At 41.4% G+C, this 26,172-nt stretch overlaps 1 protein-coding gene across 3 annotated transcripts in view; it reads left to right on the top strand.

Annotated features, from left to right (window-relative positions):
• Nucleotides 1-16,281: 16,281 nt before the first annotated feature.
• Nucleotides 16,282-26,172, top strand: part of cxxc4 (CXXC finger 4) — a 32,761-nt gene continuing 22,870 nt past the window's right edge. Inside the window, exons 1-2 of one of the 3 annotated variants that reach the window (XM_085163295.1) lie at nt 16,282-16,883; nt 18,860-24,462. In XM_085163295.1, the coding sequence (XP_085019421.1) occupies nt 18,974-19,861 (888 nt within the window). In that variant the 5' untranslated portion in view covers nt 16,282-16,883; nt 18,860-18,973 and the 3' untranslated portion in view covers nt 19,862-24,462. The other 2 variants (XM_085163297.1, XM_085163296.1) reach the window with 2 other exon arrangements.

Raw genomic sequence — 26,172 nt, 5'->3', positions numbered from 1 at the left:
TCTGTGACGGTGGGGGGTGAGAGTGTGGGCTCCCTCATTAGAGCTCCTTGTAATGTGTCTGGCAGCAGTTCCCATCCTGCCACTTCTGCCCTTCCACTGCTGCTACCATGTTTGTTTTATGGATGCCTGCCTCTGTGCTTTCCTGCCTCATGGAATGACTGACACAGAGTGTAAAAGTGTGCCTGCTCTGTGTTTTTATCCGTCAGTGCTGCAGGAACGTGCAAAGGTATATTTTCAGCAGGTTATTCCAGGTCCATCTATCACCAGAGCCTCTTTACATCACAGTCATGATAATACCTAATGTGCTGCCATACAGTAAGACCCACAGAAACAAGTGGTGACATTTTCAATGATTGGTGACGCCACGATGGTCTGTAAACTGAACTTTTAAACCGAGTGGAACAGAGTCTGACCGGAATTTCAACTCTTGACTATGACCGAGGATGTTTTACAGTTTCATCATACTATAGTCTGCTTCACATGGTTGGCCAACCGGGATATTTTCCAAGTGGTAATTGTGAAAGTGTGGCAAGCACATAAGGCATAATAAGATGTTTTCACCTCATTCTGTATAGAAATTCAACCTTCGTTGATGAGTGGTTTCTTAACCACTCATCCAGCTCAGGGCCACAGGGTGGCTAGAGCCTATCTCAACTGTCATGGGGCAAAAGGTGAGGTACACCAGGGACAGGTCATCAAACTATCACCCTGACTAACACAGACAGAACAAACATCTACACCCACGCAGGCATACTCCTAAAAAAACTGGTCTGTGGATTCAAACCCAAGACCTTGCGTTTTGGCAAAAGTGCCAAACGTTCACTTCTGTGCTGCTTCTGTAATGCAGTGTAACGTACGTGATTTGTTTTTATTCATGTGCAAGCCACATTTTGATGGCACTAATCTCATGAAAAGTGTGTCCTTTAACTGCTTTAACTGCATGAATGGTTTCACTGACAACTTGTCTCTGCCAGTTTAAAAGAAAAATGACAATGTAGAACACAGCCAAAATGTTTCCCTTTTTTAATCTAGAGAAGTACGAGTAAATTCAGAATTCAGAATTAATGAACCATCCATTTACAAAACAGATGAGGAAAAGTTTAAAATATCTTAGATTTGTTTCATGTCTTAGTTTTAGAAAACATTGTCATCAATCACAGAAAGGCACTGGCGCACTACTTAGCTTAGCCATCTTAAGACGTGTGGCATGGCAAGTTATTGGTAACGTCTTCATAAGTAAGGAGGCTATAAAACTCTAACCCTAAACCACAATGTAAAACAATGAAAGACCTGTGCCCAATATCCTGAAAAAAAGTTATTTACTTCACTGTTTTAATGTTTAGATTTATACTATATACAACACAAAACATAAAAATTTCAAACATTTATGCATGAAAACTCACTGAATATCTCCAAATCTGAGGAGTATATAGGATAGAAAACAGGTGTGCTCAGTCCTTCAGACTGATAAGCTCCATCCTGAGCTATTCTACATGTGCATTGTTTCTAACAAGACCTTCGTGGCGTTTTAACTAGTAGAAACCATTTAAAAATGACTTTCTGTTACAATAGAGTTCATATTAAGAATGGATAGGCGACTGTTTGTACACACGCCCTTCTAAACTAGCACAATCAAAGACGACTTCTCTACACTGTGTCAGGGATAGTTTGGTGAGTTGTGCTCCATGTTCCTTCAACACAGAGCCTATTCACTGTCATGGTTGTTCAAGACTGTTTTGCTGTATTACATTGATTTTTTTCACTGCTATTGTGCAGGAGACAGATTCAGCATCTGCCATTGTGGACTTTGTCAAAGCCAAGGCTGCGGCTCAGAGGTTGAGTCAACACGCAGATAAATAGTGGCTAGTTCTGGTTGACAGTGCTATGAAGTATAAAGAATGAAAGTTGTATTCATTTCACCTCATATAGATGAAATGATCACTGTAATAAGTGGGTTTGTGTGTATGTGTGTGCATGTGTAAGTGTGTCATGTCTCCCAGCGGAGCAATTTTCCTGTCTCTTTTTTGTTTGTTCATTTTTTATTTTAAGCAAAAACATTAACAGTTGTACTTACTGAACTGAGCACTGGGGGAAACTGTGTATGAAAATCTTATTATCCATCCAGATAGTTGATGCATGTTGGAGAACATTTAAATATTAACTTAGCAGATAGTAGAAAATCTTACTAGTGATCTATAAGACTGAGCGCACCTCAGTGTCACCCTTCTTATGTCTCCATGTGAACTCACACATCTAGAAAAACAAGCCAGTATTAAAGGTCTAGAAACTCAAAAATGTCAAACACAAAGTAAATTTATGTAATTTTGTGTTAATTTTGACAGCATTTTTTTTTAGTTTTCTAATTATGAGATTAAAAGAAAGGTGGTTTAGTTGACTGAAATTTAAAGCGTACAAAGTTTATCAGGTTTTCACCTGTGAGATTTTCTCCACACAGTTTCCAAAGTGTCCCAGTTTCCTTAACATCAAATGCGAAATGTAAAGCTGTAGCATTTCTTGTGGAAAAATCAGATGTGCGCATCTAACATCACTGCACTCTTTCCAGAATATATTCATCTCTTTTTTCCCCCCACTTGTTGATAAAAGTGTCATAGTTTCATCATTGTTTTTCTTCTAGTGAATTCGTTTTTATTTACTTATGGTCTTGTTTTTGTCCAAAAAAAAAAAGGTGTTGACAAAAGCATTGGTCAACAAAATTAACACTGATATTCCCTTTTTCATATTCCCTGTCAGCAAGTTTGCCGCATCTGACTTTATGCACAAAACCATGACTACAGTGTTTACTTGCTTTTCAAATAATTTATTTATTTATTGCTTAATATGATGGATTTAGGAGACTCTGTTCTATAGATCTACTGCCATACTTTAGTTTAAAATGTTGTCGTAGCATTTTGGCCAGCTTTTTCCACTGTAAAGTATCACCAGTGCAATGCTTTTCTCAGCATTGCAGTTCAGTTTCAGTCTGCCCAAGTTCACATTTAAAACATCTCTTTTCTCTGCTCATGGAAATCAGTAATCCAGTGTCTTAAATTATTAGAAAATATTTTGTAAGATATATAAAAACATTTTTTTTCTATACATAAATGTCAACTTTTGAATAGTATGTTCATTCACACTCAGTACTTGGCTAGAGACTCGAATTACTGCATCACTGGCATGGAGATGATCAGCTTGAGGCATTGCTGAGGTCTTATCCAAGTCCAGATTGCTTTGGTAGAAACCTTCAGCTCATTTGTATTTTATGGACGGATGTTTCTCATCTTCCTCTTGACAATATATCTGTGACGTTCAAGGTTCAGGTTAGGCAAGGTGGCTGACCAAGCTGATCAAGTACAGTAATAATATGGCCAGAAAACCATTTGGTATTACTTTTGGTTCTATGGCCAGGTGCTAGGTCCTGCTAGAAAAGAAAATCAGCATCACCATAAAGCTTATCAGTGGATAGTTGTGTTGACACTGAGCTTCATAAACACAGTGGACCAACTAACCAACACCAGCAAATGACATGGCACCCCAAATCATCACAGACTGCAGAAACTTGTACTGGACTTCAAACATGTTAAATTCTGGGCATCTGTACTCTTCCTCTCGACTATAGGACCCTGAATTTCCAGTTCTTGTTCTCATTACCCTAGATCTTGCATGGGCTTTTGATGTTTTCTCCAATATCAATGCATTGATATTAGGAATGTGACAGGAATTGTAGCCCCTTAGCTGGAGATATGTGATGACGCTTGAGGCACTGATTCAGTCCGTTCCTTGTGAAACTCTCTTGAGTTCTTGAATAGACTTTTCTTGACAATCCTTCCAAGGTTGCAGTCATCCCTATTGCTGCTGTACCTCCTATAACTTTTTTCCCTTTCATTCAACTTTTCATTATTTGCTCTAATACAGCCATCTGTGATCAGGCAGCCTTTTCACCAGTGACCTTGTCCTCTAGCTTACGTTCCTTGCAGAGGATGTCAGTGATCATCATCTAAACACCTGTCAATTAGCAGTCTTCTCCATGATTGTGGTTATGTGTACTGAACTACATGAAGAGATAAATGGCGTTTGTACAGTTTGACTAATAATTTACTCACCCATAAAATGAAATATTGTTATAATATAAGATTCTATATTTCTAATTTTCATGAGCTGCCAGCTGTAATAATGAAAATGAAAACAAAAAAAGGATTCAGATGTTTCCACTTACCTGTGACAAATAAGACGAATAAGTTGTTTCCATTTCATTAGAGATGCTGAAAAGCAATAAATCATTTTTTAAAAAGTTTATACTACAAAGACAACATCTTTTTTTTATATATCAAACTATGCTTATGCCTTTTCTTTGTAACAAATTTAAGCTCTAATAACAAATTAGTTACATTGGGTATTTACAAATGATATGTATGGAGATATAGTAATTCGGGTGCACTAATGTTACTAGCCACATGTACCAGTTGTCTTCCAAATCGTGGATATAATTCACGACATACATAAACCAACAATATGACTAACAACACATCTGGTTTTATGATCACTCTACTTGTCTGGCTGGATATGTGGACATAATTAAACGGACAACAGATATAGAGTTTATGTTAATAGCTGATGTAAATGTGGTCTTCATATCTATTAATACTTATTTAGGAACAAATACAATGTCAAAGCATTATTATTATTTTTAGAAATATTGTCATTTAATGGTAAAATCACTGCAGCAGTGGCGTCTGTGATATGACAGTGTCAACCAGATGTAGACACTTTAAAAAAGCAAAAAATCTGACAAGTGTGAGTGCACACAAACTGAGTCACATCCAGAATGTGACCTACGGGTTTAACTAGGTGTTTCTAAAAGATATTTGTCTTTGCTAAAGTTGTTTGTTCACCCACGCTGACAGATGAGCAAGGCAACAATGTTTACACACATTAAATCAAAAGTAAAGGAATCCTGACAATTCATTTTTATAAAGGCAAAACTCCGAATTTGAATCACTTGTCAGTGAATGTATTTGTTAAATTTATGTAAGCATATGCAGATATGAAGTTGGTTTGTTAGGTAGACAAGAAATGTATACATGTTCAGGGTCTGAGAGGGTCAGTGAGTCCGTGGTACTGTGCAAAAGTCTTGACTAGCCCTTCATTTCATTAAATTTCCTAGGGAAATTTGGAAATGGCTTCAGCAGTTTATTGAAACATGCCAACATACATGGAAATATGGCATATAAAGTAAAAACATACATTGTAGAGTTCTAAGGAGCTGAAGGGCAATATTTGGTATGGCCATCTTTACTGTTAAATGCTGTGTAGTCTCTCTTTCTTGTCTCTTTCAGGCTTTCTTGTATTTCTGCATTCATAATTCCATCGGTTTTGACAAGAACAACAACACTGACAACCTCAAGCTATAGACACTGTTGTACCTCTCGCCTGACCTCCTCAATACATACTGATGATGATTTCAACCAAAAATTTAAAATTTGGCGTCATCATCTTAATTTTCAGATCATTTCTTGTGTAATTTGGCATGCCTCAGTCTTTTCTCCCTGTTTCCCTTTTTTAAGAATGGCTTCTTGACAGCCACCCTTCCATTGACACCATTTCTGATGGGCTTCTGAAAACTCAAGACTTTTGCACAATAATTCAATTCAGTTCAGTTCAATTCACTTTTATTTATACAGCACCAAATCACAACATAAGTCGCCTCACTTTATATTGTAAGGTAGACCCTACAATAACACATACAGAGAAAACCCAACGATCAAATGACCAAGCACGAGCAAGGCAACAGTGGGAAGGAAAAACTCCCTTTTAATAGGAAGAAAACTCCGGCAGAACCAGGCTCAGGGAGGGGCGACCATCTGCTGCAACCGGTTGGGGTGAGAGAAGCATGCTGTAGAAGACAGGCAGAGATTAATAACAAGTATGATTGAATGCAGAGAGGTCTATTAACACATGTTGACTGAGAAAGGTGACTGAAGAAGAAATACTCAATGCATCATGGGAATCCCCCAGCAGCCTACACCTATTGCAGCATAACTAAGGGAGTATTCAGGGTCACCTGATCCAGCCCTAACGATATGCTTTAGCAAAAAGGAAAGTTTTAAGCCTAATCTTAAAAGTAGCGATAGTGTCTGTCTCCTGAATCCAAACTGGAAGTTAGTTCCATAGAAGAGGGGCCTGAAAACTGAAGGCTCTCCCTCCAATTCTACTTTTAAATACTCTAGGAACAACATGCAAGCCTGCAGTGTGACAGCAAAGTGCTCTATTGGGGTGATATGGTACTATACCCCACATAGCAAAACTGGTATGGCCTGGATCTAGCCCACACAATGTGCTTACACATGGCCCACATACCGCAAAGAATGACGGCCCTTTGGTGGCCCAGATCTGGTTTGCCAGAGGTGGCCCACACATGGGCCAGCACAAGGACAGTTGGAGACACACTGGTGGTACTGTGCTAGCCCATATGTGGATTACCTTTGGCAAACCTGATCTGGGCCACCAAAGGGCCGTCATTCTTTGCGGTATGTGGGGCATGTGTAAGTTGTGTGGGGCATGTGTAAGTTGTGTGCAGCCATGGGCCAGTTGCAGACACACCGCTGGCCCTGTGCTGGCCCTGTGCTCGCTTTTCTACTCTCCCGGATTACTTAAAGTGCTCTATACAACATTCCACATTCACCCAATCGCACACTTTCTCTAAACTGAGTGCTTCCTAACTACAATCACATTCTTGACATGCAGACTGGAGGAGCCCGGGATCGAACCACCAACCCTTCAATCAGTAGGTGACCTGCTCTAACTCCACTTTACCTCCAGTAAACCCTCACTAGGTTTTGGATAAAGTGTACACTCACAAACCTGTCAAACCTGCATTTGAAACATTGGCTACCATAGTTGTATAGTATTGCAACATGGCGTTTGGGTCTTCTAACTAAAATAGGAAAATAGGAACATAAATAGTGCCATCATTGCCAGACCTGGCCCACATCTGGTTGATATACACTCTGCATTGACACCAGTCAGTCAGTCAGAAGTGCCAGCTTGATGCCGGATCCGGGGAAGACCTGTTTTCTATGAGCCTGGGCCTAGAAGTAATAAATGCATAAACTAGTTTTTCAGCATCACTCTGAAACAGGATATTTCTAATTTTAGAGAGGAAGAAAGCAGTCTTCCATATTTGTTTAATATGTGTATTGAAGGACATATCCTGGTCCAAAATGACTCCAAGGTTCCTCACAGTAGAGCCCAAGGTAATGCCATTGAGAGTAAAAATTGTGTTACATACCATATTTCTAAGATTTTCAGGGCCAAATACAATAACCTCAGTTTTATCTGAATTTAGAAGCAGAAAATTAGAGGTCATCCAGTTCTTCATGTCTTGAAGACATTCTTGCAGTTTAACTAATTGGTGTGTGTTATCTGACTTCATGGATAGATAAAGTTGGGTATCATTTGTATATCAGTGAAACTGTATCCTATCTCTCTAACTTCACATCTCAGAACAGAATCGCCAATTACCAGAGTTTGATCCATGAACAGGTTAGACACATGAACAGGTTGGTGGTGTACCAGAGGCTTCTGTTTAGGACGAAGTGTAGTCCTCACCGTCACCTAACCATCCTGTTTCCCCAGCTGCTAGGGACAGTCTGCTGGGAGACAGCTAGCGGGGCACTGGCTACAGGGACCTGGCTAGCTACGGGTTTTCGAGGGTGCAAAGCCAAGTCTCCAATTAGGTGATCCATGAAAGTGCAGGGGGGACAGGTGAAGAGGCCATGCTGCTAGCAAGTCAGCTACAAGCTAAGCTAAGATAGCAAAACCCTAAACAAACAGTAAGTGAATACTTTGACTATACATTAGCGAGTGAATACACAGAACGTGTGCTTTGGATAAAGCACGTGAAGATTACACAATGAAATAAGAAGTTATGTCTAAGTTTTTAATTAAATTGCTACGCAGATAAGATAAGCTACTCAGAAACACCACTGTATGTTGGAACAGGAAGTGATATTCTACCGCAGAGAGCGCGAACACCAAATGACAGCGCCACCCCAGAAAAGACCAAATAAGCAAATGCTAAGCAAAGTTTAAAAAAAGAGAAAATATTTGTATTTTTTTTTCAAAACTATTTCTCTGTTTCCTCAAAGCAACATCAAAGAGCCAAAGCAGTACATTAGACTGCCTCAAAACCAGTTGTTTTCCTATTTCCACCTAAGAAAATCTATGAAAGTTTCCTGTGGTATCTGGGACAGCATGATGCTACTTGCCGCATAAAGTGATGCAGCGCTGTCACAAATAGGAACTTGTCATAAATCATAAACCCTATTTGGAAGTTTTGTGTTTTGAACTTGGTTTTTACTTGCTTATTTGTTTGCTTATTTGTTTTTTACTCTTTATTCTAGTTGCTGGCCTGGTTCAAACGCTAAAAGCTACTTTGTTAGTTTTAGGAAAATATGTTTTGGGTAAAAAAAACAAAAAATGCTAATTCACAGCATTAAGCCTGCAATTTGAAAAATGGCACTTACCCTTGGGTTTAAAAACCCAAGGGTAAGTGCCATTTTTCAAATGGTGGTTCCAAGGGATCCTCTATAAACTTCCATATTTGACAAGTTGGGAATGAGAGACCCATCTCACTGTCACCAAAAAAACCCCCAGTGCATCATGGCACCGATGCCAAAGGACAGCTTGTGCTTAATTTGGAGATGCCAGAAGCTTTGACAAAGCTGCAGTAATTGACACCCTGGGAATGAGAACGGGCTGGTTGGAGTGGGTTAACACTGGCACTGGTCTGTAGCTATGCAGTCTCATATGCAGCTGCATGTGATGAACTACGTGTTGTAGCACTTTACGCTCATAACGATTGGTAAAGTCTTCTGCAAGTTGTGTTCCTGTGGCTCCTGCCATTTTTAAGAAAGTTCTAAGCTCTAGCTCTAAAGATCTACAGCGTTGACCCCAAATTTTCATTCATGTAGGCCACATGAAGATATTTCTTTCCTCAGGTCTAAGCTGTGTTATGTGTGGGAGTGATTGTGTGTAGATGCCGTCACCTGTAGCAGACCGTGTGCTGGGAGTTTCTTTTCAGCACAATGAGGGGCGCTCTACTCCAATTAGCAGGTAATTGCAACGGGAGGTGGAATCGCTCAAATGCAACCCAAGGAAGCAGCGTAAAACAGTTAAATCACAGCAGAAGGCTAATGTGCAAAAGGTGAGGGCATCATATATTAAAGACTGCAGGAGGAAGTGAAGCTGCTTTCTGAATAAATGCTGCCAAGGTTGCTGCTATACTCTGGTGCATCACTGCCAAACCCATAATCTCCCACTGTTTATTTTCCCAAGTTGTTCTAGCCCTCTTTTTCTCTTAGTCTCTCTTCACTCTCTTTCCATCTGTGTCTGCGTCTTCATGCTTTGAAGGCCTCAAAGGAATTCTGTTTACCTTAACAGTATGTGGGAGCCAATCAGAAACACCCCCAGAAGTTACAGTCAAGCTCCTCCCTCTTTCTGGTCAGATATTTTATTTCATCTGAGAAACAGTTGTGGCTCTGCTGTGGTTTTTCCTCACTTGCACACAAACATCATTACACCCTGAAAGTGTTATAAGCCATCTAAAGCAAGACAGAAGTATAGAGCGTGTCTGAATTAACAAGCTCAGGTATGATGCAGTTACTCGCTTCCTATCATTATGTGGATCATTCCATGTCCACCAAAGCTTAATAGTTTTCCTTTCTTGTGAAATATGTTTTGTTTGCATCATTTTTTCCTGATCTCGCGAGGCAAGAAAAGGAGGATGAATATGAGCGGGGTTCCTGTATGATCACTGCCTTTTTTTTTCCCCTCACAGATGTGAGCACGGAGCTCGGATCACATTGAAACGGATGAATCAATGGATACACACCATCAATCCTCAAACACCCATGTCTTACAACTTCACTCCTCCATGATTCTGTTCCCATCGACCAAATGCAGGCTACATTTAAATCAGGGGGTCATGGTTATTAATTACTCCTCTGAGTTCAGTGGAAAGCTCAAGGAAACAGGGGGAGGAGCAGATGCATGGGAAGCAACGCCAGCAGCACACAGATAGGAACAAAGGCCTGCCACGAAGGTTCATGCCTCCCACTGCTAGAGACCCATACACTGCCGTAGCTCTGCAGACTGAGAGGTTAAGACCACCTAGGCAGATTTCCCTTGGGGGCTATTATCGCCAGGAAGATGAAATGATTTTCAGAGAGAGGAGCTTCCACACACAGATGCACAGTTTCTGATACCGATCTCACTTCAAGAGAGGTTCTTCTTCTTCTTCTTCTTTTTAAAAGTAACTGTCAATCAAGTCTCATGTCTAAGAACAAAAGCTCTGATTGATCATTATTTTAGGCAAATGTCAAGACAAATTTATTCAGGATTTATCCTTTGCAAAAAAAACCCAAAACTGTAAAATGCATTTTGTAGTCTCAAAACAGCATGTGGTACAGCGATGTGAAAAGGACACCGCGCTACAGTGATCAAAACAAGAAAAAGAAAAACGATTTATAGAAATTGCATAAAACACACATTACAATGAATATGAAGGAGGCTGTGGAGATCTTTTATTTCTTTAATTTTTCGGTTGTATCTATCGCGGGGCTACACAAAGCCAGGCAGACCTTCAATGGTAGCGATCTATAAGTAAGCAAAGTGGGAAAAGAAACATAACAGCTGGTGTGATTTTTGTTGTGTGTGTTATGTCTCCAGTTTGAATTTGAAGTAATCATTTTTGTGTTTTCTTCATTTACATAAGTTTAACACTAATGTTACATGCAGAGTGTATTTGAGCATTTACACGGATTCATGATGATCTGTCTGTGAAGAATTCTGAAGCATTCATTTCCTTGGATTTCATTTCATGACTGCAAAGCCTTTACATGCTGCACAACATTTACATAACATAACATCATGGCCACCTGCCTAGCATTGTGCTGGTTCCTATTTTTCCTGACCCACTGAGGTATGGACTCCACTACACCCCCGAAGGTGTGCTGTGGTATCTGTAACAAGATCAACCAACAGATGCCTGATTGGATTGAGATTTGGGAAATTTGGATGCCAAGTCAACACCTGGAACTTGTTGTTGTGCTCCTCAAACCACTTCTAAATAATTTTTGCTTCGTGCCAGGGTTCATTATCTTGATGCTAACTGCTGCATCGTCTGTTGGATCGGACCATACAGGCCAGCTTCGCTCTCCATATGCGTCAGTGAGTCTTGGTTGTCCATGACCCTGTCACTGGTTTGCCAGTGTTCCTTCCTTGGATCACTTCTGCTAAATACTGATCACTGCAGACCAGGTACACGTAACAAGATCTCCAGTTCTGGAGAGACCCAGTTGTCCAGCCATCACAATTTGGCCCTTGACAACTCAAATCCTTGACTTCACCTGTCAGTGGGCGTAATGTTTGTGTATACAGTGGGGCAAAAAAGTATTTAGTCAGCCACCGATTGTGCAAGTTCCCCCACTTAAAATGATGACAGAGGTCAGTAATTTGCACCAGAGGTACACTTCAACTGTGAGAGACAGAATGTGAAAAAAAAATCCATGAACGCACATGGTAGGATTTGTAAAGAATTTATTAATCAGGGTGGAAAATAAGTATTTGGTCACCTCAAACAAGGAAAATCCCTGGCTCTCACAGACCTGTAACGTCTTCTGTAAGAAGCTTTTCTGTCCCCCACTCGTTACCTGTATGAATGGCACCTGTTTGACCTCATCATCTGTATAAAAGACACCTGTCCACAGCCTCAACCAGTCAGACTCCAAACTCCGCCATGGCCAAGACCAAAGAGCTTTCAAAGGACACCAGGAAAAGAATTGTAGACCTGCACCAGGCTGGGAAGAGTGAATCTACAATAGGCAAGCAGCTTGGTGTGAAAAAATCAACTGTGGGAGCAATCATCAGAAAATGGAAGACATACAAGACCACTGATAATCTCCCTCGATCTGGGGCTCCACGCAAGATCTCATCCCGTGGGGTCAAAATGATCATGAGAACGGTGAACAAAGATCCCAGAACCACATGGGGGGACCTGGTGAATGACCTGCAGAGAGCTGGGACCAAAGTAACAAAGGTCACCATCAGTAACACACTACAACGGCAGGGAATCAAATCCCGCAGTGCCAGACGTGTTCCGCTGCTGAAGCCAGTGCATGTCCAGGCCCGTCTGAAGTTTGCCAGAGGGCACATGGATGATACAGCAGAGGATTGGGAGAATGTCATGTGGTCAGATGAAACCAAAGTAGAACTTTTTGGTATAAACTCAACTCGTCGTGTTTGGAGGAAGAAGAATACTGAGTTGCATCCCAAGAACACCATACCTACTGTGAAGCATTGGGGTGGAAACATCATGCTATGGGGCTGTTTTTCTGCCAAGGGGACAGGACGACTGATCCGTGTTAAGGACAGAATGAATGGGGCCAAGTATCGTGAGATTTTGAGCCAAAACCTCCTTCCATCAGTGAGAACTTTGAAGATGAAACGAGGCTGGGTCTTCCAACATGACAATGATCCAAAACACACCGCCCGGGCAACAAAGGAGTGGCTCCGTAAGAAGCATTTGAAAGTCCTGGAGTGGCCTAGCCAGTCTCCAGACCTCAACCCCATAGAAAATCTGTGGCGGGAGTTGAAAGTCCGTGTTGCTCGGCGACAGCCCCAAAACATCACTGCTCTTGAGAAGATCTGCATGGAGGAATGGGCCAAAATACCAGCTACTGTGTGTGCAAACCTGGTAAAGACCTATAGTAAACGTTTGACCACTGTTATTGCCAACAAAGGTTATGTTACAAAGTATTGAGTTGTATTTTTGTTATTGACCAAATACTTATTTTCCACCCTGATTTACGAATAAATTCTTTACAAATCCTACCATGTGAATTCATGGATTTTTTTTTCACATTCTGTCTCTCACAGTTGAAGTGTACCTCTGGTGCAAATTACTGACCTCTGTCATCATTTTAAGTGGGGGAACTTGCACAATCAGTGGCTGACTAAATACTTTTTTGCCCCACTGTATGAGCAAACATCTGAGTTTATTCATTTGTTGTGCAATAATAACTGACAGAGCAAACGTAGTGGTCAATTTTTTTTTCTATTTAGAGATGGAAAAGAGTGAACATATTGGAGGATTTTGATCCCCGTATAAAAGTAGCCTCAGCTTAAAGATGACAGTTGAGTGTGAGACTGTTGATACTAAACTTCACTACTCCAGACCCAAACAAACCAATCTCTGACTTTCTAATCACATATACACGCACATACACTTGACCATACATATTAACACTTTTGTTGATACACCTACCAATTTTCCTAAACATGCCCATGCACCACTGCTTCTACTCACTGCTGGGACATATTAAGTTTAATACAGTGCTCTGAGGAAGACAATCTCTTGCTTATGCTCCTTATTTACATTCTCTGTCTTCTTTCTCCTAACTCATCACATCAGCTGACTGAGAGTGCACTTTCCTCAGTTAAACCAATCAAATTTTGCCTTAACCTCTGACTGGGAGCCAGTAATTTTACAGCTCTCAGTTTTTTTAATGGTCTCTCTGCTGCTGTCAGCTGTTATTTCAGTGTAAGATCGATTCATCCCTCCTCTGTCACTTTTACCTCCAGTTTTTCACACACATGGAGCCAAGTTCATAGGTAGTATATACGGTTCTATGTCAGATTAATCCTTCAGGTCTTCAGCATTGCTCCTTTCCCCCACACCACCAGCGCTGAGTGACTTCATCGGTGCATGACTGTATAGCTTGTGGCATAACAACCCCCTTAAAATGATATGTCACAATAGGATTTTAATATTACAGCTCTCATAACTGTGCACGTCATGCCAAGGCTGTTTTCCTCCTCTAAGTGTGTCGGGAAAGCCCTGGTGCACATTCTTAGTTATTCCAAACAAATCATTGTGCCCATTATGACTGACCAGCAATGACTTCACAGAGGTGAAGGGTTAAAGGTGAAGGTTTGTCAGGTCAGACCTTTTTTAGGCACAAAGGGTTTCTTGTAGACAGAGAGGTTTGTCAGGTACAAAACAAAAACAAAGGAAAGACTTACACCCAAATCAGTTGTTACGTCATGGAGCTACATCAGTAAATTTGAGGTGAGGTGCATTTATCGTTATAGTTTGTGTTGCATATTCACCGCATTTTCCCATTAAACTACAGTAAAACACAAATCTTTACATTTTTCCTTATCAGTACTTCAAAATGTTGGAATACTCTTAAAGAATTATGTTTGAATTTGAAGAAATGACTTTTATAATCCAAATATCATTTCTGAACAAAGTTTAAATGATGTTTACATAAAATTATACAATCCTTATCACAGAAGTTTTCGCTTCTTCCTCGTCCTCTCTATTGCCACCTCTAAACACAGTCATCAAAGCGTCGCCTTTAGCAGCCCATAGGCCTGCGCCGCACAGCTCACCTGGAAGATTATGGCTTAGAAATGTGTCAGTGCAGCTGTCACTGTGTTTACTCACACATAAGCGTGCTTTAAAAGTAGAAGCGACGCAGGGACTGTGTATTCCTCTGCGACTTAATGCCATTTTGCAGCGGAGTTGAAATGATTGATCGTCTCACCGATTGACAGAAAATCAGCTGGTAGAAACTCAGATAATGAATCATATCAACAAAAACACGAGAAAGTTGGTGGTTTGTTTTTCCATTTTTGTCTCAAGTATCAACATTTGTTGTTTTGTTTTTTCTAATGACTGTAAATTGAATATATTTGGGGTTTGGGATCTTTAGTGAAACAAAACAAGAAATAGATGCTGTCACATCAGTCTCTGAATTTCTGATGATTAACTCAGGAAATGTCGTGCAACTTAAGAGAACATGAAAAATGGTACAATTTTAGCTCTATTGTGAATTAAATGATTATTGTTATGATTGCCATATTCTATACTGAGTATTTGTTAATGACTTATAAGTAGCACTGTGATTGTAATGATTTTGAGGACCTGAATAAAATAAACTGGGGGCACTGCAATTTCAAATTCCTGTGTTTGATCTCTACATATTGTTTTTGACAATAAAGTTGACTTTGATATTATACTGTTGGTAAACCTGTTTATTTCCCCTTAAATGACATACTCACCCATTAAATGCTCAACCTGAAAATGCATTTTCGGGTTGAGCAGCAGGGGTGAGTATGTTGCTTGCACCATGAAATACTTGCCAGGAGACCTGCCATGAATGCCCTTTATCATCAGACCTATTTGCTCTGGTGTTGGCAACATGTCCGCTGGAACCTGAACATGTGGAGGAACATTATGTTAAGCGATGAGCCCAGAGACTACCTCAAGTTTGGGAGTGGAGAGGACAGGTGACTGCCTGCATTCCTGAACTCAACCCCACTGACCTCTTGTTGGATCAGCCTGGGTGTGCAGTTCGAGCATAATTTACCAAAAAAAACCCCCAACAACACACTGGCTAATTTTTGCTACAAATGCTGGCGAATGTGATGCCATCCAACAGCAGTGTGTGACCAAGCTGGTGACGAGTATGGGGAGGAGGAGCCAGGCTGTTGTGGCTATGTACGGTTCTTCCACATGCTGCTGAGGCTCCTGCTTGTTAAATGAATAAATTGTTAAATTCCTAATATGCTTCTGTTTCTTCAAACTTCAATCATCCAATCCAATAAACCAAACAAAAGTCGATAGCAAAATAAGCTGTTTAGTACTGGCAGAGATGATCTGGCAAGTTTGTCATGAGCGTAACCCACAAATGGATTTTCCTTACAAAAATCAACCAAACACAAATTTCCTAATTTTTGGTGATAAGTTTATATCTTATTCACCTTCTGTTTTATTGAAACAGTAAAGACAAACATTGTGTATTGTATTTGCTTTTTCTCTATAATGCAAAGTAACTTAAAACCAAGAATGGGGTTACAAAGGTGAAGGTCCCATCATAACCCAAGCATCAACATGATCGGACGGGACTGCCACACACTGGGACTCATGGTGTAAAATGTGCCAGGCAAGATCCTGTTGTCAACGGGAAGTGTGTAGACATGGGTGGTGAGCAGGCAGGACTTAGAGTGTGATGAATCCTCGAGGTCTTGGTAATTATGGCTGTCGATGGACGGGGGGAGGGTTGGTGGAGGCATTTTATCTTAATCACAGCTCAGCTCCATTCAAATTAATTTGACAAGTTACCCCAACTCTTATTAAAAGACGCGTACCCCCCCCCCCCTCACCCTCTCTAAATGTGTCATTATTAAAGAAGTATATTAAAAATGTTTTTGTCAAAATAAAGGGGTGAAAGAGGACACCACGAGGGTTGAAGACGCAGATATTTGCCGTAGATATTTTCTCCCTGTAGGGCGCCCTGAGCCATCCATCCCTCCCACCTCCCGAGTGTTTCTATAGTAATTTCCAGCCAATGATCAGTAGGTGTCCACATCCCTGCTTCCTCACCTCAGCACCAATCAGCCACACACAGCGACAGGAGACACGGGCTGAACTGAGACCAGGCAGACACACACAATACAGCCTCCGGATCAAGAAGAGAGGAAACACCTAACCACCTCTGCGATTTCCGCTTCCCCTTTCTCTCTCTTTTTCGCCCGACACCTTTTGGCTTATTTATGCACTTTTCAACCTTTTTTCCCCCCCTAGCGTGTCCAGAAAGTCGATAAAAATGATCCTTTTGTTTTGAGCGTTCTCAGCACACACACACATACACTTACACACACACACACACACAGTCTCCCTGTTCTCCTCCGGCAGCCTATGTCTGTGCGTCTTCTCGCGTCTTTGCATTATTTCCCCCCCGCGTATCCCTTCGCAGTGATGTGCCGTTACACGGTCTCCGGCTGGTAGCATCTTGGGAGCTCTTCTCAACAGGAACCTGGTAGGTGATGCTCTCTCCCTCTCTCCCTTCTTCTCCCTCTCTCGCTCTCTCTCTCTCAAGCTTTCCCTCTCGCTCCGAGTGTTTGTCCATCCTTATTTTGGCGTCCGGTTGCATTTGTTTTACCCTCCCGTTTTGCTGTCCCGATTTGTGTCCGTGTGGCTGCCAAGTGATCCGGCCAGTGTCAGATTATTTTTATGGGGCTTTTATTCGCACTGTTGCACCGCACTCCCTCTCCGGATTATCTATGCATGACCTTTGATCTGGATGTCTAGCTCAGACCAGGCTGGGTGTAATTAATGGCATCATTGTGCAGCACAGCAGAGGTACAGCTGCTGATCACCGGACGTGTTTTATTTATTTATTTATTTATTTATTTTTTACTTTTCTTTCTTCGGTCTCCCTTTCGCACTCTCCACCTTTCTCTGGTTATCTTTCTCCTCTCCCCCTCTTTCTCCCTCTGTCTCTCCAGCTTCGAGTATTGAACATTTCTGTCTCTCTAAACTTTGTTTACAGGCTGAAAATCAATGTCCGTGACTTGATTGCCTTTGGGCTGCGTATTTCGCTCCAGGGGTGAATTGATTAAGTAATAATGACCCTGAGGAGGGCTGATCATTAAGCCAAGGAGGTTTTGTTTACGGGTGGCTGGCGGTTGTTTCAGATGCCACACTGACATTGAACTTCCAGATCTGGAGACTATGGTGGATAAAACTCGTCTTCTCACATTTGCTTCGTGAAAATTAAAAGTGTAAAGTGTACCGAGACCTCAAGAATTGCTGGAAAGAGAGAAAAAATATATCTATATAAAACCGTATGGAACACTATTTAGATTTTATTCTCCTGATAATCTGGTGTCAGGTTAACGGGACAAATGCTTGACTCTTTGAGCATGTTTAGTAGTGGATACACTTTAGTATATTGAGGACTTTGATAATGCCACCCAGTGTGATACCTCTTGTTCTGTGTGTGCATATTTATAATTCATTCTTTTCAAGACAGCTGCTGGGTAGCACCATGGAAGTGATTTGAAATGCTTTAGTGTTCTAGCAATGGATCAGCTTTGGCAATTAAGAGAGAAAGCCCAGAAAAAGGTAATGGAAGTAGGGGAGATGTGTCTAATGGGCTTTTATCTGTGGAAACCAAATCCAGACAGACTGGGGGAGAGAGAGAGTGAGAGAGGAAATGGAGCACCCCCACCCCCCACAAACACACACACACACACACACACATGGACACACACATGCATGGGTCCCGTCCTGAGGCAGCTGACACTGTAGTTGGTCTGGTCCATGATCTGGTTGGAAATTCACCAGTGGCTATCACTGAGCGCTGTCACAGAGTAAATGTAATAGAGCTGGCCATGAATGAATACCACTTGCTGCTCAGGCTGGTCAGAGTCTTGTTTACAGGGATGGGCCAGCTTTGCAATTACGGTTACTACAGGCGAAAATCAAGAGATTTGAAAATGTTTAACTCTGTAAATCCTCACACCCAAGCCAGATTATTTTTAAGAACCTCCTGCAGGAATGTGATTTTGTGCATGTCTTCACATGACATGAGGCTCGCTTCTAACTTTTCCAAAATAATATGATTTTGGATAGAATATTTAAATTTTCACGTTTTTATTAAATGCACTGCTGCATATCCAGATGTTTGTGTTTATCCTGTGAAGCAGCAGATTGAGTTTTCTTGAAAATATGTAAGAAGACCCTGGCAAGAGAATTTTTTTAAATAAACATGCAAAAAATTTTCTATCAATAATAATAATGACACGTTGGTCTGTCACAGCCATCACGTTATTGTCACTTGATGACTTTTTGTGATTATACTGTCAGAGCATAAACACTGTGCCAGAGGATTCTTCACAATATCAGCCTCTCTTTTTCAGAGAAAAGTTGAAATTGAGAAGTGGAAAGTGATCAGGATGAAAGTATTTGTCTCTTTTCTTCTCATTTGTTTTGTTTTCTTTTTCTTTTTAGCTCTGGAGGAGACAAACCAGGATGGTAACTCGTTGTTCGTAACCAGCTTCACTTTGACGAAGGCCGCTGTAACCTCACTCTCTTCTCCTAAACACTGACTACCGTTCCTCAGCCATGTCTAACATAAACAATGCACTTTGCATTGAAAATGGACAGAATGCAGATGTGTCTCTGCTACAAAAGGATAATCTTCAGGATGGTGGATTAAGCCAGCTTTTGGATTATAATGCAGAAATGGAAAGGTACAGGTCTTTTGCAAACTTTTATAAAACCAATGGGGCATTTCCACAGACTGCTAAGATTGCCCGCATCACGACGCCCATTTTTCCCAGTGCTAGAATTGGTATGTCCCCTTGGAACTGTGATAACGCCATGCTCTGGGGAAGGAAATCAGCGGCAATAAACCCTAATAGGACCAGCATGCATAGAAATGACTCCCAGAGGCCGGGGAAGCCTGGCGTGCCGCCAGAGACGCTGCAAATGGCAAATAATAATTTCCTCTCTACCTTATCCCCCGAACACTGCAGACCTTTAGCAGGAGAATGCATGAACAAGCTGAAATGCGGCGCTGCTGAAGCAGAGATAATGAATCTCCCAGAACGCGTTGGAACTTTTTCCGCTATTCCGGCTTTAGGGGGCATCTCATTACCTCCCGGGGTCATCGTCATGACAGCCCTTCACTCCCCCGCAGCCTCAGCAGCCGTTACAGACAGTGCGTTTCAAATTGCCAATCTGGCAGACTGCCCACAGAATAATTCCTCAGCATCCAGTGGAAACCCAGCAAAGAAGAAAAGGAAAAGGTGTGGGGTCTGTGCACCCTGCAGGCGGCTAATCAACTGTGGTGTCTGCAGCAGTTGTCGGAACCGCAAAACGGGCCACCAGATCTGCAAATTTAGGAAATGTGAGGAGCTGAAAAAGAAGCCAGGCTCATCGCTGGAGGTGAGAACCGGGGCTCTGCTTCCCCTTCTTTTGTTATTATCCCCTTGCACTCCAAAGCATTAACCTTTTCATCCAGTCACGTTCTAAGCCCTTGAAAATTGTTTCCATGCCCACCCATGCCTGAACATCCCCCCGGTTTCTCAAATCTGCCTACCCGCCTAGCCTAATTGGCAGTAATTAGGGGTGTTTGTGCGGAGCGCAAGCTGAGCTTGGCTCAGACACCCCTAATTGCTGCCAGTCAGGCTGGGGCTGGAACGCATCCGAACAACCCCGAGCTTGGCTCAGCTCCAAGCAGGGCTGGGAAATGGTTTTCAGCAGAGAGCCATCTCTCTCTGCACCCGGTCATTTTAACCAATTATGGAAACCGTCTCTGGATGGGGAGAATCAATATCTCACAAAGCCTCAGCCTCCGACCACCAAGAGATGGTGAGAGTGATGGCAGAGCTGCTGATGGCGTTTCTCAAAACATCCCCCAAGTTTTATTTGGGGAGGGGAATAAAGCACCCAGACTGATCCCTTCACACTTATCCTGTATGAATTGATTGTGCATATCACAGTGGGGTGGAGATAAAGTCATTTTACATTATATTTACGCCATTATGGGCAATTATGCATCAGTCTGGGGCATGATGCATAAAAAAATAATAATAATCTGCTCCACTTAGGAAAGGGAAAAACATGTTAGGAATCGGCTTAACTGAGAGCTAGCAAGAGGCTTCATTAGGACACAGGGCTGAATTGTTTTTAAAGATTTGTTTTAATTGATCTATTTACCAGCTGACATTTGATTATCAGGTGCACAGGCGGAATACGAATGTTGAGTTGCAAATATGGTTCTGATTATCCTGAGGTTATGACTTAACATGCGCCTGTATGGATGAGTTTCCACCAAATGCAGCCAGAGTGCCAGATAATTTGTTCTCTAATCAGGAGATTACACAGGGAGGATAACAAGGTTAATTCTGAAATATTGCCTAATCTTTGAGGAAAAACACCATGTATGGATGTATGCTTTGCTAAATCTGAAGTCAAGTCAAGACATCAGTTTGTCTGATTCTTGTTTGGTTCTCACACTTGTTCAGTAATACAATGTTGACTCCACCAGTGCCCAAGTCTGTGATGTAACGTTTTAGTATTTATCATAAATATCACTTTTGTTTGCCACATGGAGATTTTCCATCAATTCAGTCACAGCCTGGCAACATTAGCACCTTGTAATCAATTTCTCCAGTCCAGAGCCTCCAAAGCTTTGCTTCTTGGTCAACGACACAGTAATCTACATGTCTGTTTTACTCAACTTAATCCCTTAAACTGATCAGCTGTTACACGCAAGCTCTGAAGGCACACCATCAAAGTTTATTGTTTAAATTCTGCATCATTTCAGAAGTTATACATTTATTGCATGGCATGTGTATGAAGTGCATGTCTGTGCATTCACCCTTTCTCACTGTTTTCTTTTAGAAAACAGGGTGAACGAATCTCTCAGTGAAGTGGGAGGATTTCAACCTTTTTGGAAGAGAAATCAAGATTTCAATAAATAATAAATAAATACATCCATAACAATAGTGGGTGTCTATGAACTGAGATGGTTTGCTCTCAGACAAGTAGAAATATTGTCACAGTGGGGATAAAGACAATGATTTTAAAGGACAAACATTACAAATATAAAAAGCAACTGTTTAGGAAAGAGACTTTCGAGGCTTGCATTTTAAATATTTTTAAATGTTTGGTGGTGTCATGCAGAATCAAATGTGTCAGGTTTGGATGTTTCTCTTAAAACATGCTGAAGCTTAGATTTAGAAAACAGTAGTGGGCTCATACTGCACGCATGACTTGTCATACAGTGTACAAGACTCTGCTATTAAGGGGCAAAAAAATTAAGGTTTAAGAGTTTAATTAAATGGGCCATTAAGGAGGTTATTGAGTATGAGCTGGATGTGGATATTACCGAGGTGTCAGTCTGAAGCTCATCGGATGCTGACTCTATAGATGATGTACTAACAGGTGTTCCAAACAGGTGTCCAGGAAGCTGAGCCTGAGCTCATAATCCATGGGTAGCATCACTTTTTGGAAAACATCCATTTGCAAAGAAGGTTAGAATTACCGAGGGTGTGAAGCCCCCCAAACAAATCCTAACTTGGATTTAAAAGCTTTTTCTCTTAGTTCAGTAATTCCTAGTATGGACTTCTCCAGCGCTAATTGTTATTTTTGACTCTGGAACTGTAATTACAGGTGCGCCTTCTGCAGTGTAAATGGGCTTGCATTTAAAGGCATCTCAGAGGTGTGAATTTGTGCAGTTTTATGTACGTTGGCGCTGAGTGGGTGTCTTTTCGCCTTGTTGACGACGCTCGGGGTTCGTTGGGATTTTATTAAGAAGTGTGAGGAGTCAAATGGTGCACGCAATATGTGCAGCATCACATGTTGTAACACGTAGTTGCACTCCGCGTGTCACCTTTTCTTCTTCTTCCTCTTTTTCTCTCGCACACACAAGATGTACGCAAACACACACGCACACACAATCTAGCATCTAACTACGCAGTCACAAACGCACACACTGAACATGAGCCAAGTCTACCTTTTGCCTTGGAAGAGACGATAAGCTACTGGCAGCCAGTTAGATTTGGCTGTCAGTGTTTTCCACATGGGAATCACCCTGAACTAATTATATCTTAAGCAGCGGTGGAAATGCAAATCAGAATTTTACTCACACCCCTGAAATCGGAGAGCCAATTTAATCTAATACCCCCTTTAATTTAGCGCGCTAATGCAAGGCCCTAGAGAATTGCCCTCTGTCACCGCTGTGCTGTTCTGCAGCAGATTCTGCTCTCTGTCTGCTCCGTCTCTGTGCTGCTCTCAGGCTCCAGGATGGATTAGTCTGGCAGAGGAATCTCATCTAACCTAACATTTCCTGAGCAGTTACCTTTGCATAGCTTTAGCTCAGATGGCTCAGAGGTCCTTCATTAACTTTCAAATGCTATACTTGTATGAGGGTAAGCTGCATCTTCACCTCTGTTTACCTCACCTGTCTGCCTCACTCCAGCTCTTATTTCTGCATAGTCTTATTTTAAATTTCTTAATGTTTGTCAGTGAAGATACAATACAAACTGTGCTGCACCGAACAAAACAATTAAAGTACGTAAAAATATATATGTATGTATCAATTTCACTCTTTGTAGTTATGTTTACTCCACACCGCCCGCCCCCCCGCCCCCCCAATACAGCGTTTGGCCTTGTAGTGAACATAGCCTCATCTTTCTGCTAATAGTTCAGAGTCTCAAAATTGCCATTGTGTTACCAGGATGCTGCTATAACTCACCTGCTTAGACTGTCAACCCAAACCAAAGGTGCTGCAGAGGCCTGGGTGTCAAATAAAGGCCAAAATCACATCTTATATTACTTACTACTAGAATATTATGTTTGTACATATGTTGTGTATATTTTGGTATTTTCTGTTTGCTTTCCATTTATTTTAACCCTTCGGGTTTATATCAGAACACTGAGCCCATGTTTGAGAAATATTATCTCTAAGGTGGCGTACAACAAGGGGTTCAAAGATCTAAATACATTCAGTTTATTGGGAATCGTTGGTGCTTCTGTTCAAGATCATGTTCATAAACAATTCTGCGTGTGAACTGAATGTGTCTCAGAAAACCTTTAAAACATTTATTTTTCTGAGAAATCTTTGGACTCTGTCCTTACACTTTATAATTTATCAGTTCAGTTGTCATAGATTTTATTATACATAGCATGGCACTAGACGGTGAAGCAATCCAGGCTGAATCCTGACCATCCTGACCAGTTCCTGCAAGATATTCTAGCTGTGCTACAAATTCAGCTGTTGAATTTTACATAATTGTTGACGCTGCATTTATAATGTATGGTTTTTTCCCGATGACTCTCACTATTAAAGACCGTAAATCGGTGATTTAATGCCTACCATGCCTTCTGCAAATATATAATTCAACAGAAACTTCCTTTTAATTCCAAATGGAAGTTCAGCTTATTGTGAAGCAGGAAGTATACCGGCAGGAATAATTTTACTTAAAGCGTGCTTCTGTAGGTTTTGTTTTTTTTACATTAATAAAATAGTAATGACAAAGAAATCTACTTGAAATAACATCCTGAGAGGCTGCTATTTTAATAGCAACATAACACTGGAGGAAAAAAAGCAGGAAAGGACAAAGCCAAGTCCCGCTGAACAGATTCCTCTTTCAATTAACAAATGTCAAAGGGCAGCATCAAGTCATGTGCAGGAAAACAGCATCCCAGCGTACAGAGATGTTCGCTCGCTCGCTCTCTCCCTCGCTCCCTCGCTCCCTCCCTCCTTCTGTTCTTTGTGCTGTGTTGATACGACTACATGAAATGGGTGAGATGAAAAGGTGGCATGGCTGCCTGGAAACCTTTACTATTGTGATAAAAGACAAGGCCCGAAATGGTAGGAAGCAGGACCTTGAGTAAAATAGCTTGGATTCAGCCCCTTAATGAGAGTGCGGGAGCCAAATAAGCAACGGTAGCCAGGTCTAATTTGTTTTAGGTGTGCTCAGAATAGATAAGGACAAATCTGTAGCCTTCACCCCCCTCCCACCAACCTTTGCCTCCCTGGAGATAACACCGAGTGCTTCCAGTCAATCTCCATGGGCAAAGGAAAGGAGGGAATGAAATTTTTTTTTTAAAAAAAAGCATAGAAAGAAAAAGCCCGAGGGACGCGCAGCCTTTAGATCTGCAGATCTCTAACTTACTGGATTTATTCAAGCTTTAAAACTGCAGATTAATTTGGTCGCAGAGGTCTAAGGGGGGGTGCGAAAGAAAAAAAAGGGAAGGAAAAATGAGACCGTACGCTGCTGCGCATCTCCACCTAAAGGGCAACAGTAAGCTCCTGTCAAGACAATGGGATTTTGCCATCTGAACCACAACGCAGACCGCTTAATTATACACATCTTTCCTGCAAGCTACCCTCAGCTACTTAAGAGCCCGGGCCCCTTTAGTCATTGTCATGCCCTTTTTCCCCAAGATTGGTTGTGCCATGTGGCTTTTCTGTCAGCTTCCATTTGCAGTGAGTAGCTGTCCTCCTCAGGTCTTCGCTGCGCGCGGAAAGGCACAACCGCACAGGACTGTTAAAGAATTCATCGCCGCTGCCACTGTCACCAATTAAGGCCAAAGCGTAATTGGAGGCGTCCGGACGATGCCCTTACATTATGTGGTCTGTCGCCTCCTCTGCCCCTGCTTGATTTAACATCCCTAGTTCGGCGGTAAAAGAGAAGTCGTTGTCATTGTCTTTATTATAGTGAGAGGAGAGCGAGAGAAAGAGGGAGAGAGAGGGAGACGAGGATGGGGGTAAAACAGCGGCTCAGCAGAGGGTGGACAGCGTGAAAGAGCAGGTGCGGGAGGACGTTAATGTGTGGCACTTTAAATTTTAAACAGATGAGAATACATTATTGATGATGACTCTAGCTGAGAAGTTAAAAGGTATCTCGTCATTACTGAGAGCGTGTACCAAAAAGTGTGAGAGAAAAAGTCTTCAGTAATTGCATCAGGGGACTTCACTGAGCGGAGAGCAACAACGTGTTATTATGATGCCGTGTTCTTGACTATTTTTTTCTTTTTTTTTTTGCATAATGCCCTAATTCAGTGGATAAAATGAATGATTAGACATGCCGTTCCTCTGTTCCAGTGAGCTATTCCTCAATACCTATAACCAGCTTCTTTGTGGTTATATCAAACATGTAATAGGTAGCTGTATTATTACATTGTCCTTATAAGGAAAGTGAACTACACAGGAAAATGATCATTTGTGGACTGGGAACAGGAGTTCTAACTTAGTGGCTACCTTCTGACAAAAAACAAACCTTGCCACATTTAATCGCTTCAATCACTCGCCTATAGTCTTCATTTTATTTCATTCATTATACATTTCAGTTGTAGTGCAGTTCTGGCCAATGTCACGGTTTCATACTGACTTTGACCTTTTTTCATTTAAATCCAAATTAAGCACCTTGAAATAAATCTAAGTCAAAGCTAGCAATTGAAACAATTGAGGATGTGTGCAGAAGGAATAAAGATCTAATATTTCTGCAAAAAAAAAGTCTTTATGCAAAGACCTTCTTGCATCAGAGTAGCCTAAACCTGTCCCTTCACTTTTTTCCTTTTTTTTTTTTGAGGCTGAAAGAGCTGCAGCACTGACAAGTTGAAAAGTTGATTCAATCTGCTGTTATCCACTGTGACTTTACAGACATACATAAAATGACAAGGTAATGGCAAGGACATAGGTGATAATGGTAGCCTGTGACATTGTAAAATTATGTGGCACCACCACAAAAAAACAAAGCCACTGGAGCTTTGCTTGAATCAGATGAAGGACTCATTCAGGAGATTTC

Source organism: Neolamprologus multifasciatus, chromosome 6 (genome assembly GCF_963576455.1).
Source record: "Neolamprologus multifasciatus chromosome 6, fNeoMul1.2, whole genome shotgun sequence".
NCBI classification, from domain to species: domain Eukaryota; kingdom Metazoa; phylum Chordata; class Actinopteri; order Cichliformes; family Cichlidae; genus Neolamprologus; species Neolamprologus multifasciatus.
This window is presented reverse-complemented; position numbering and strand designations above follow the sequence as displayed.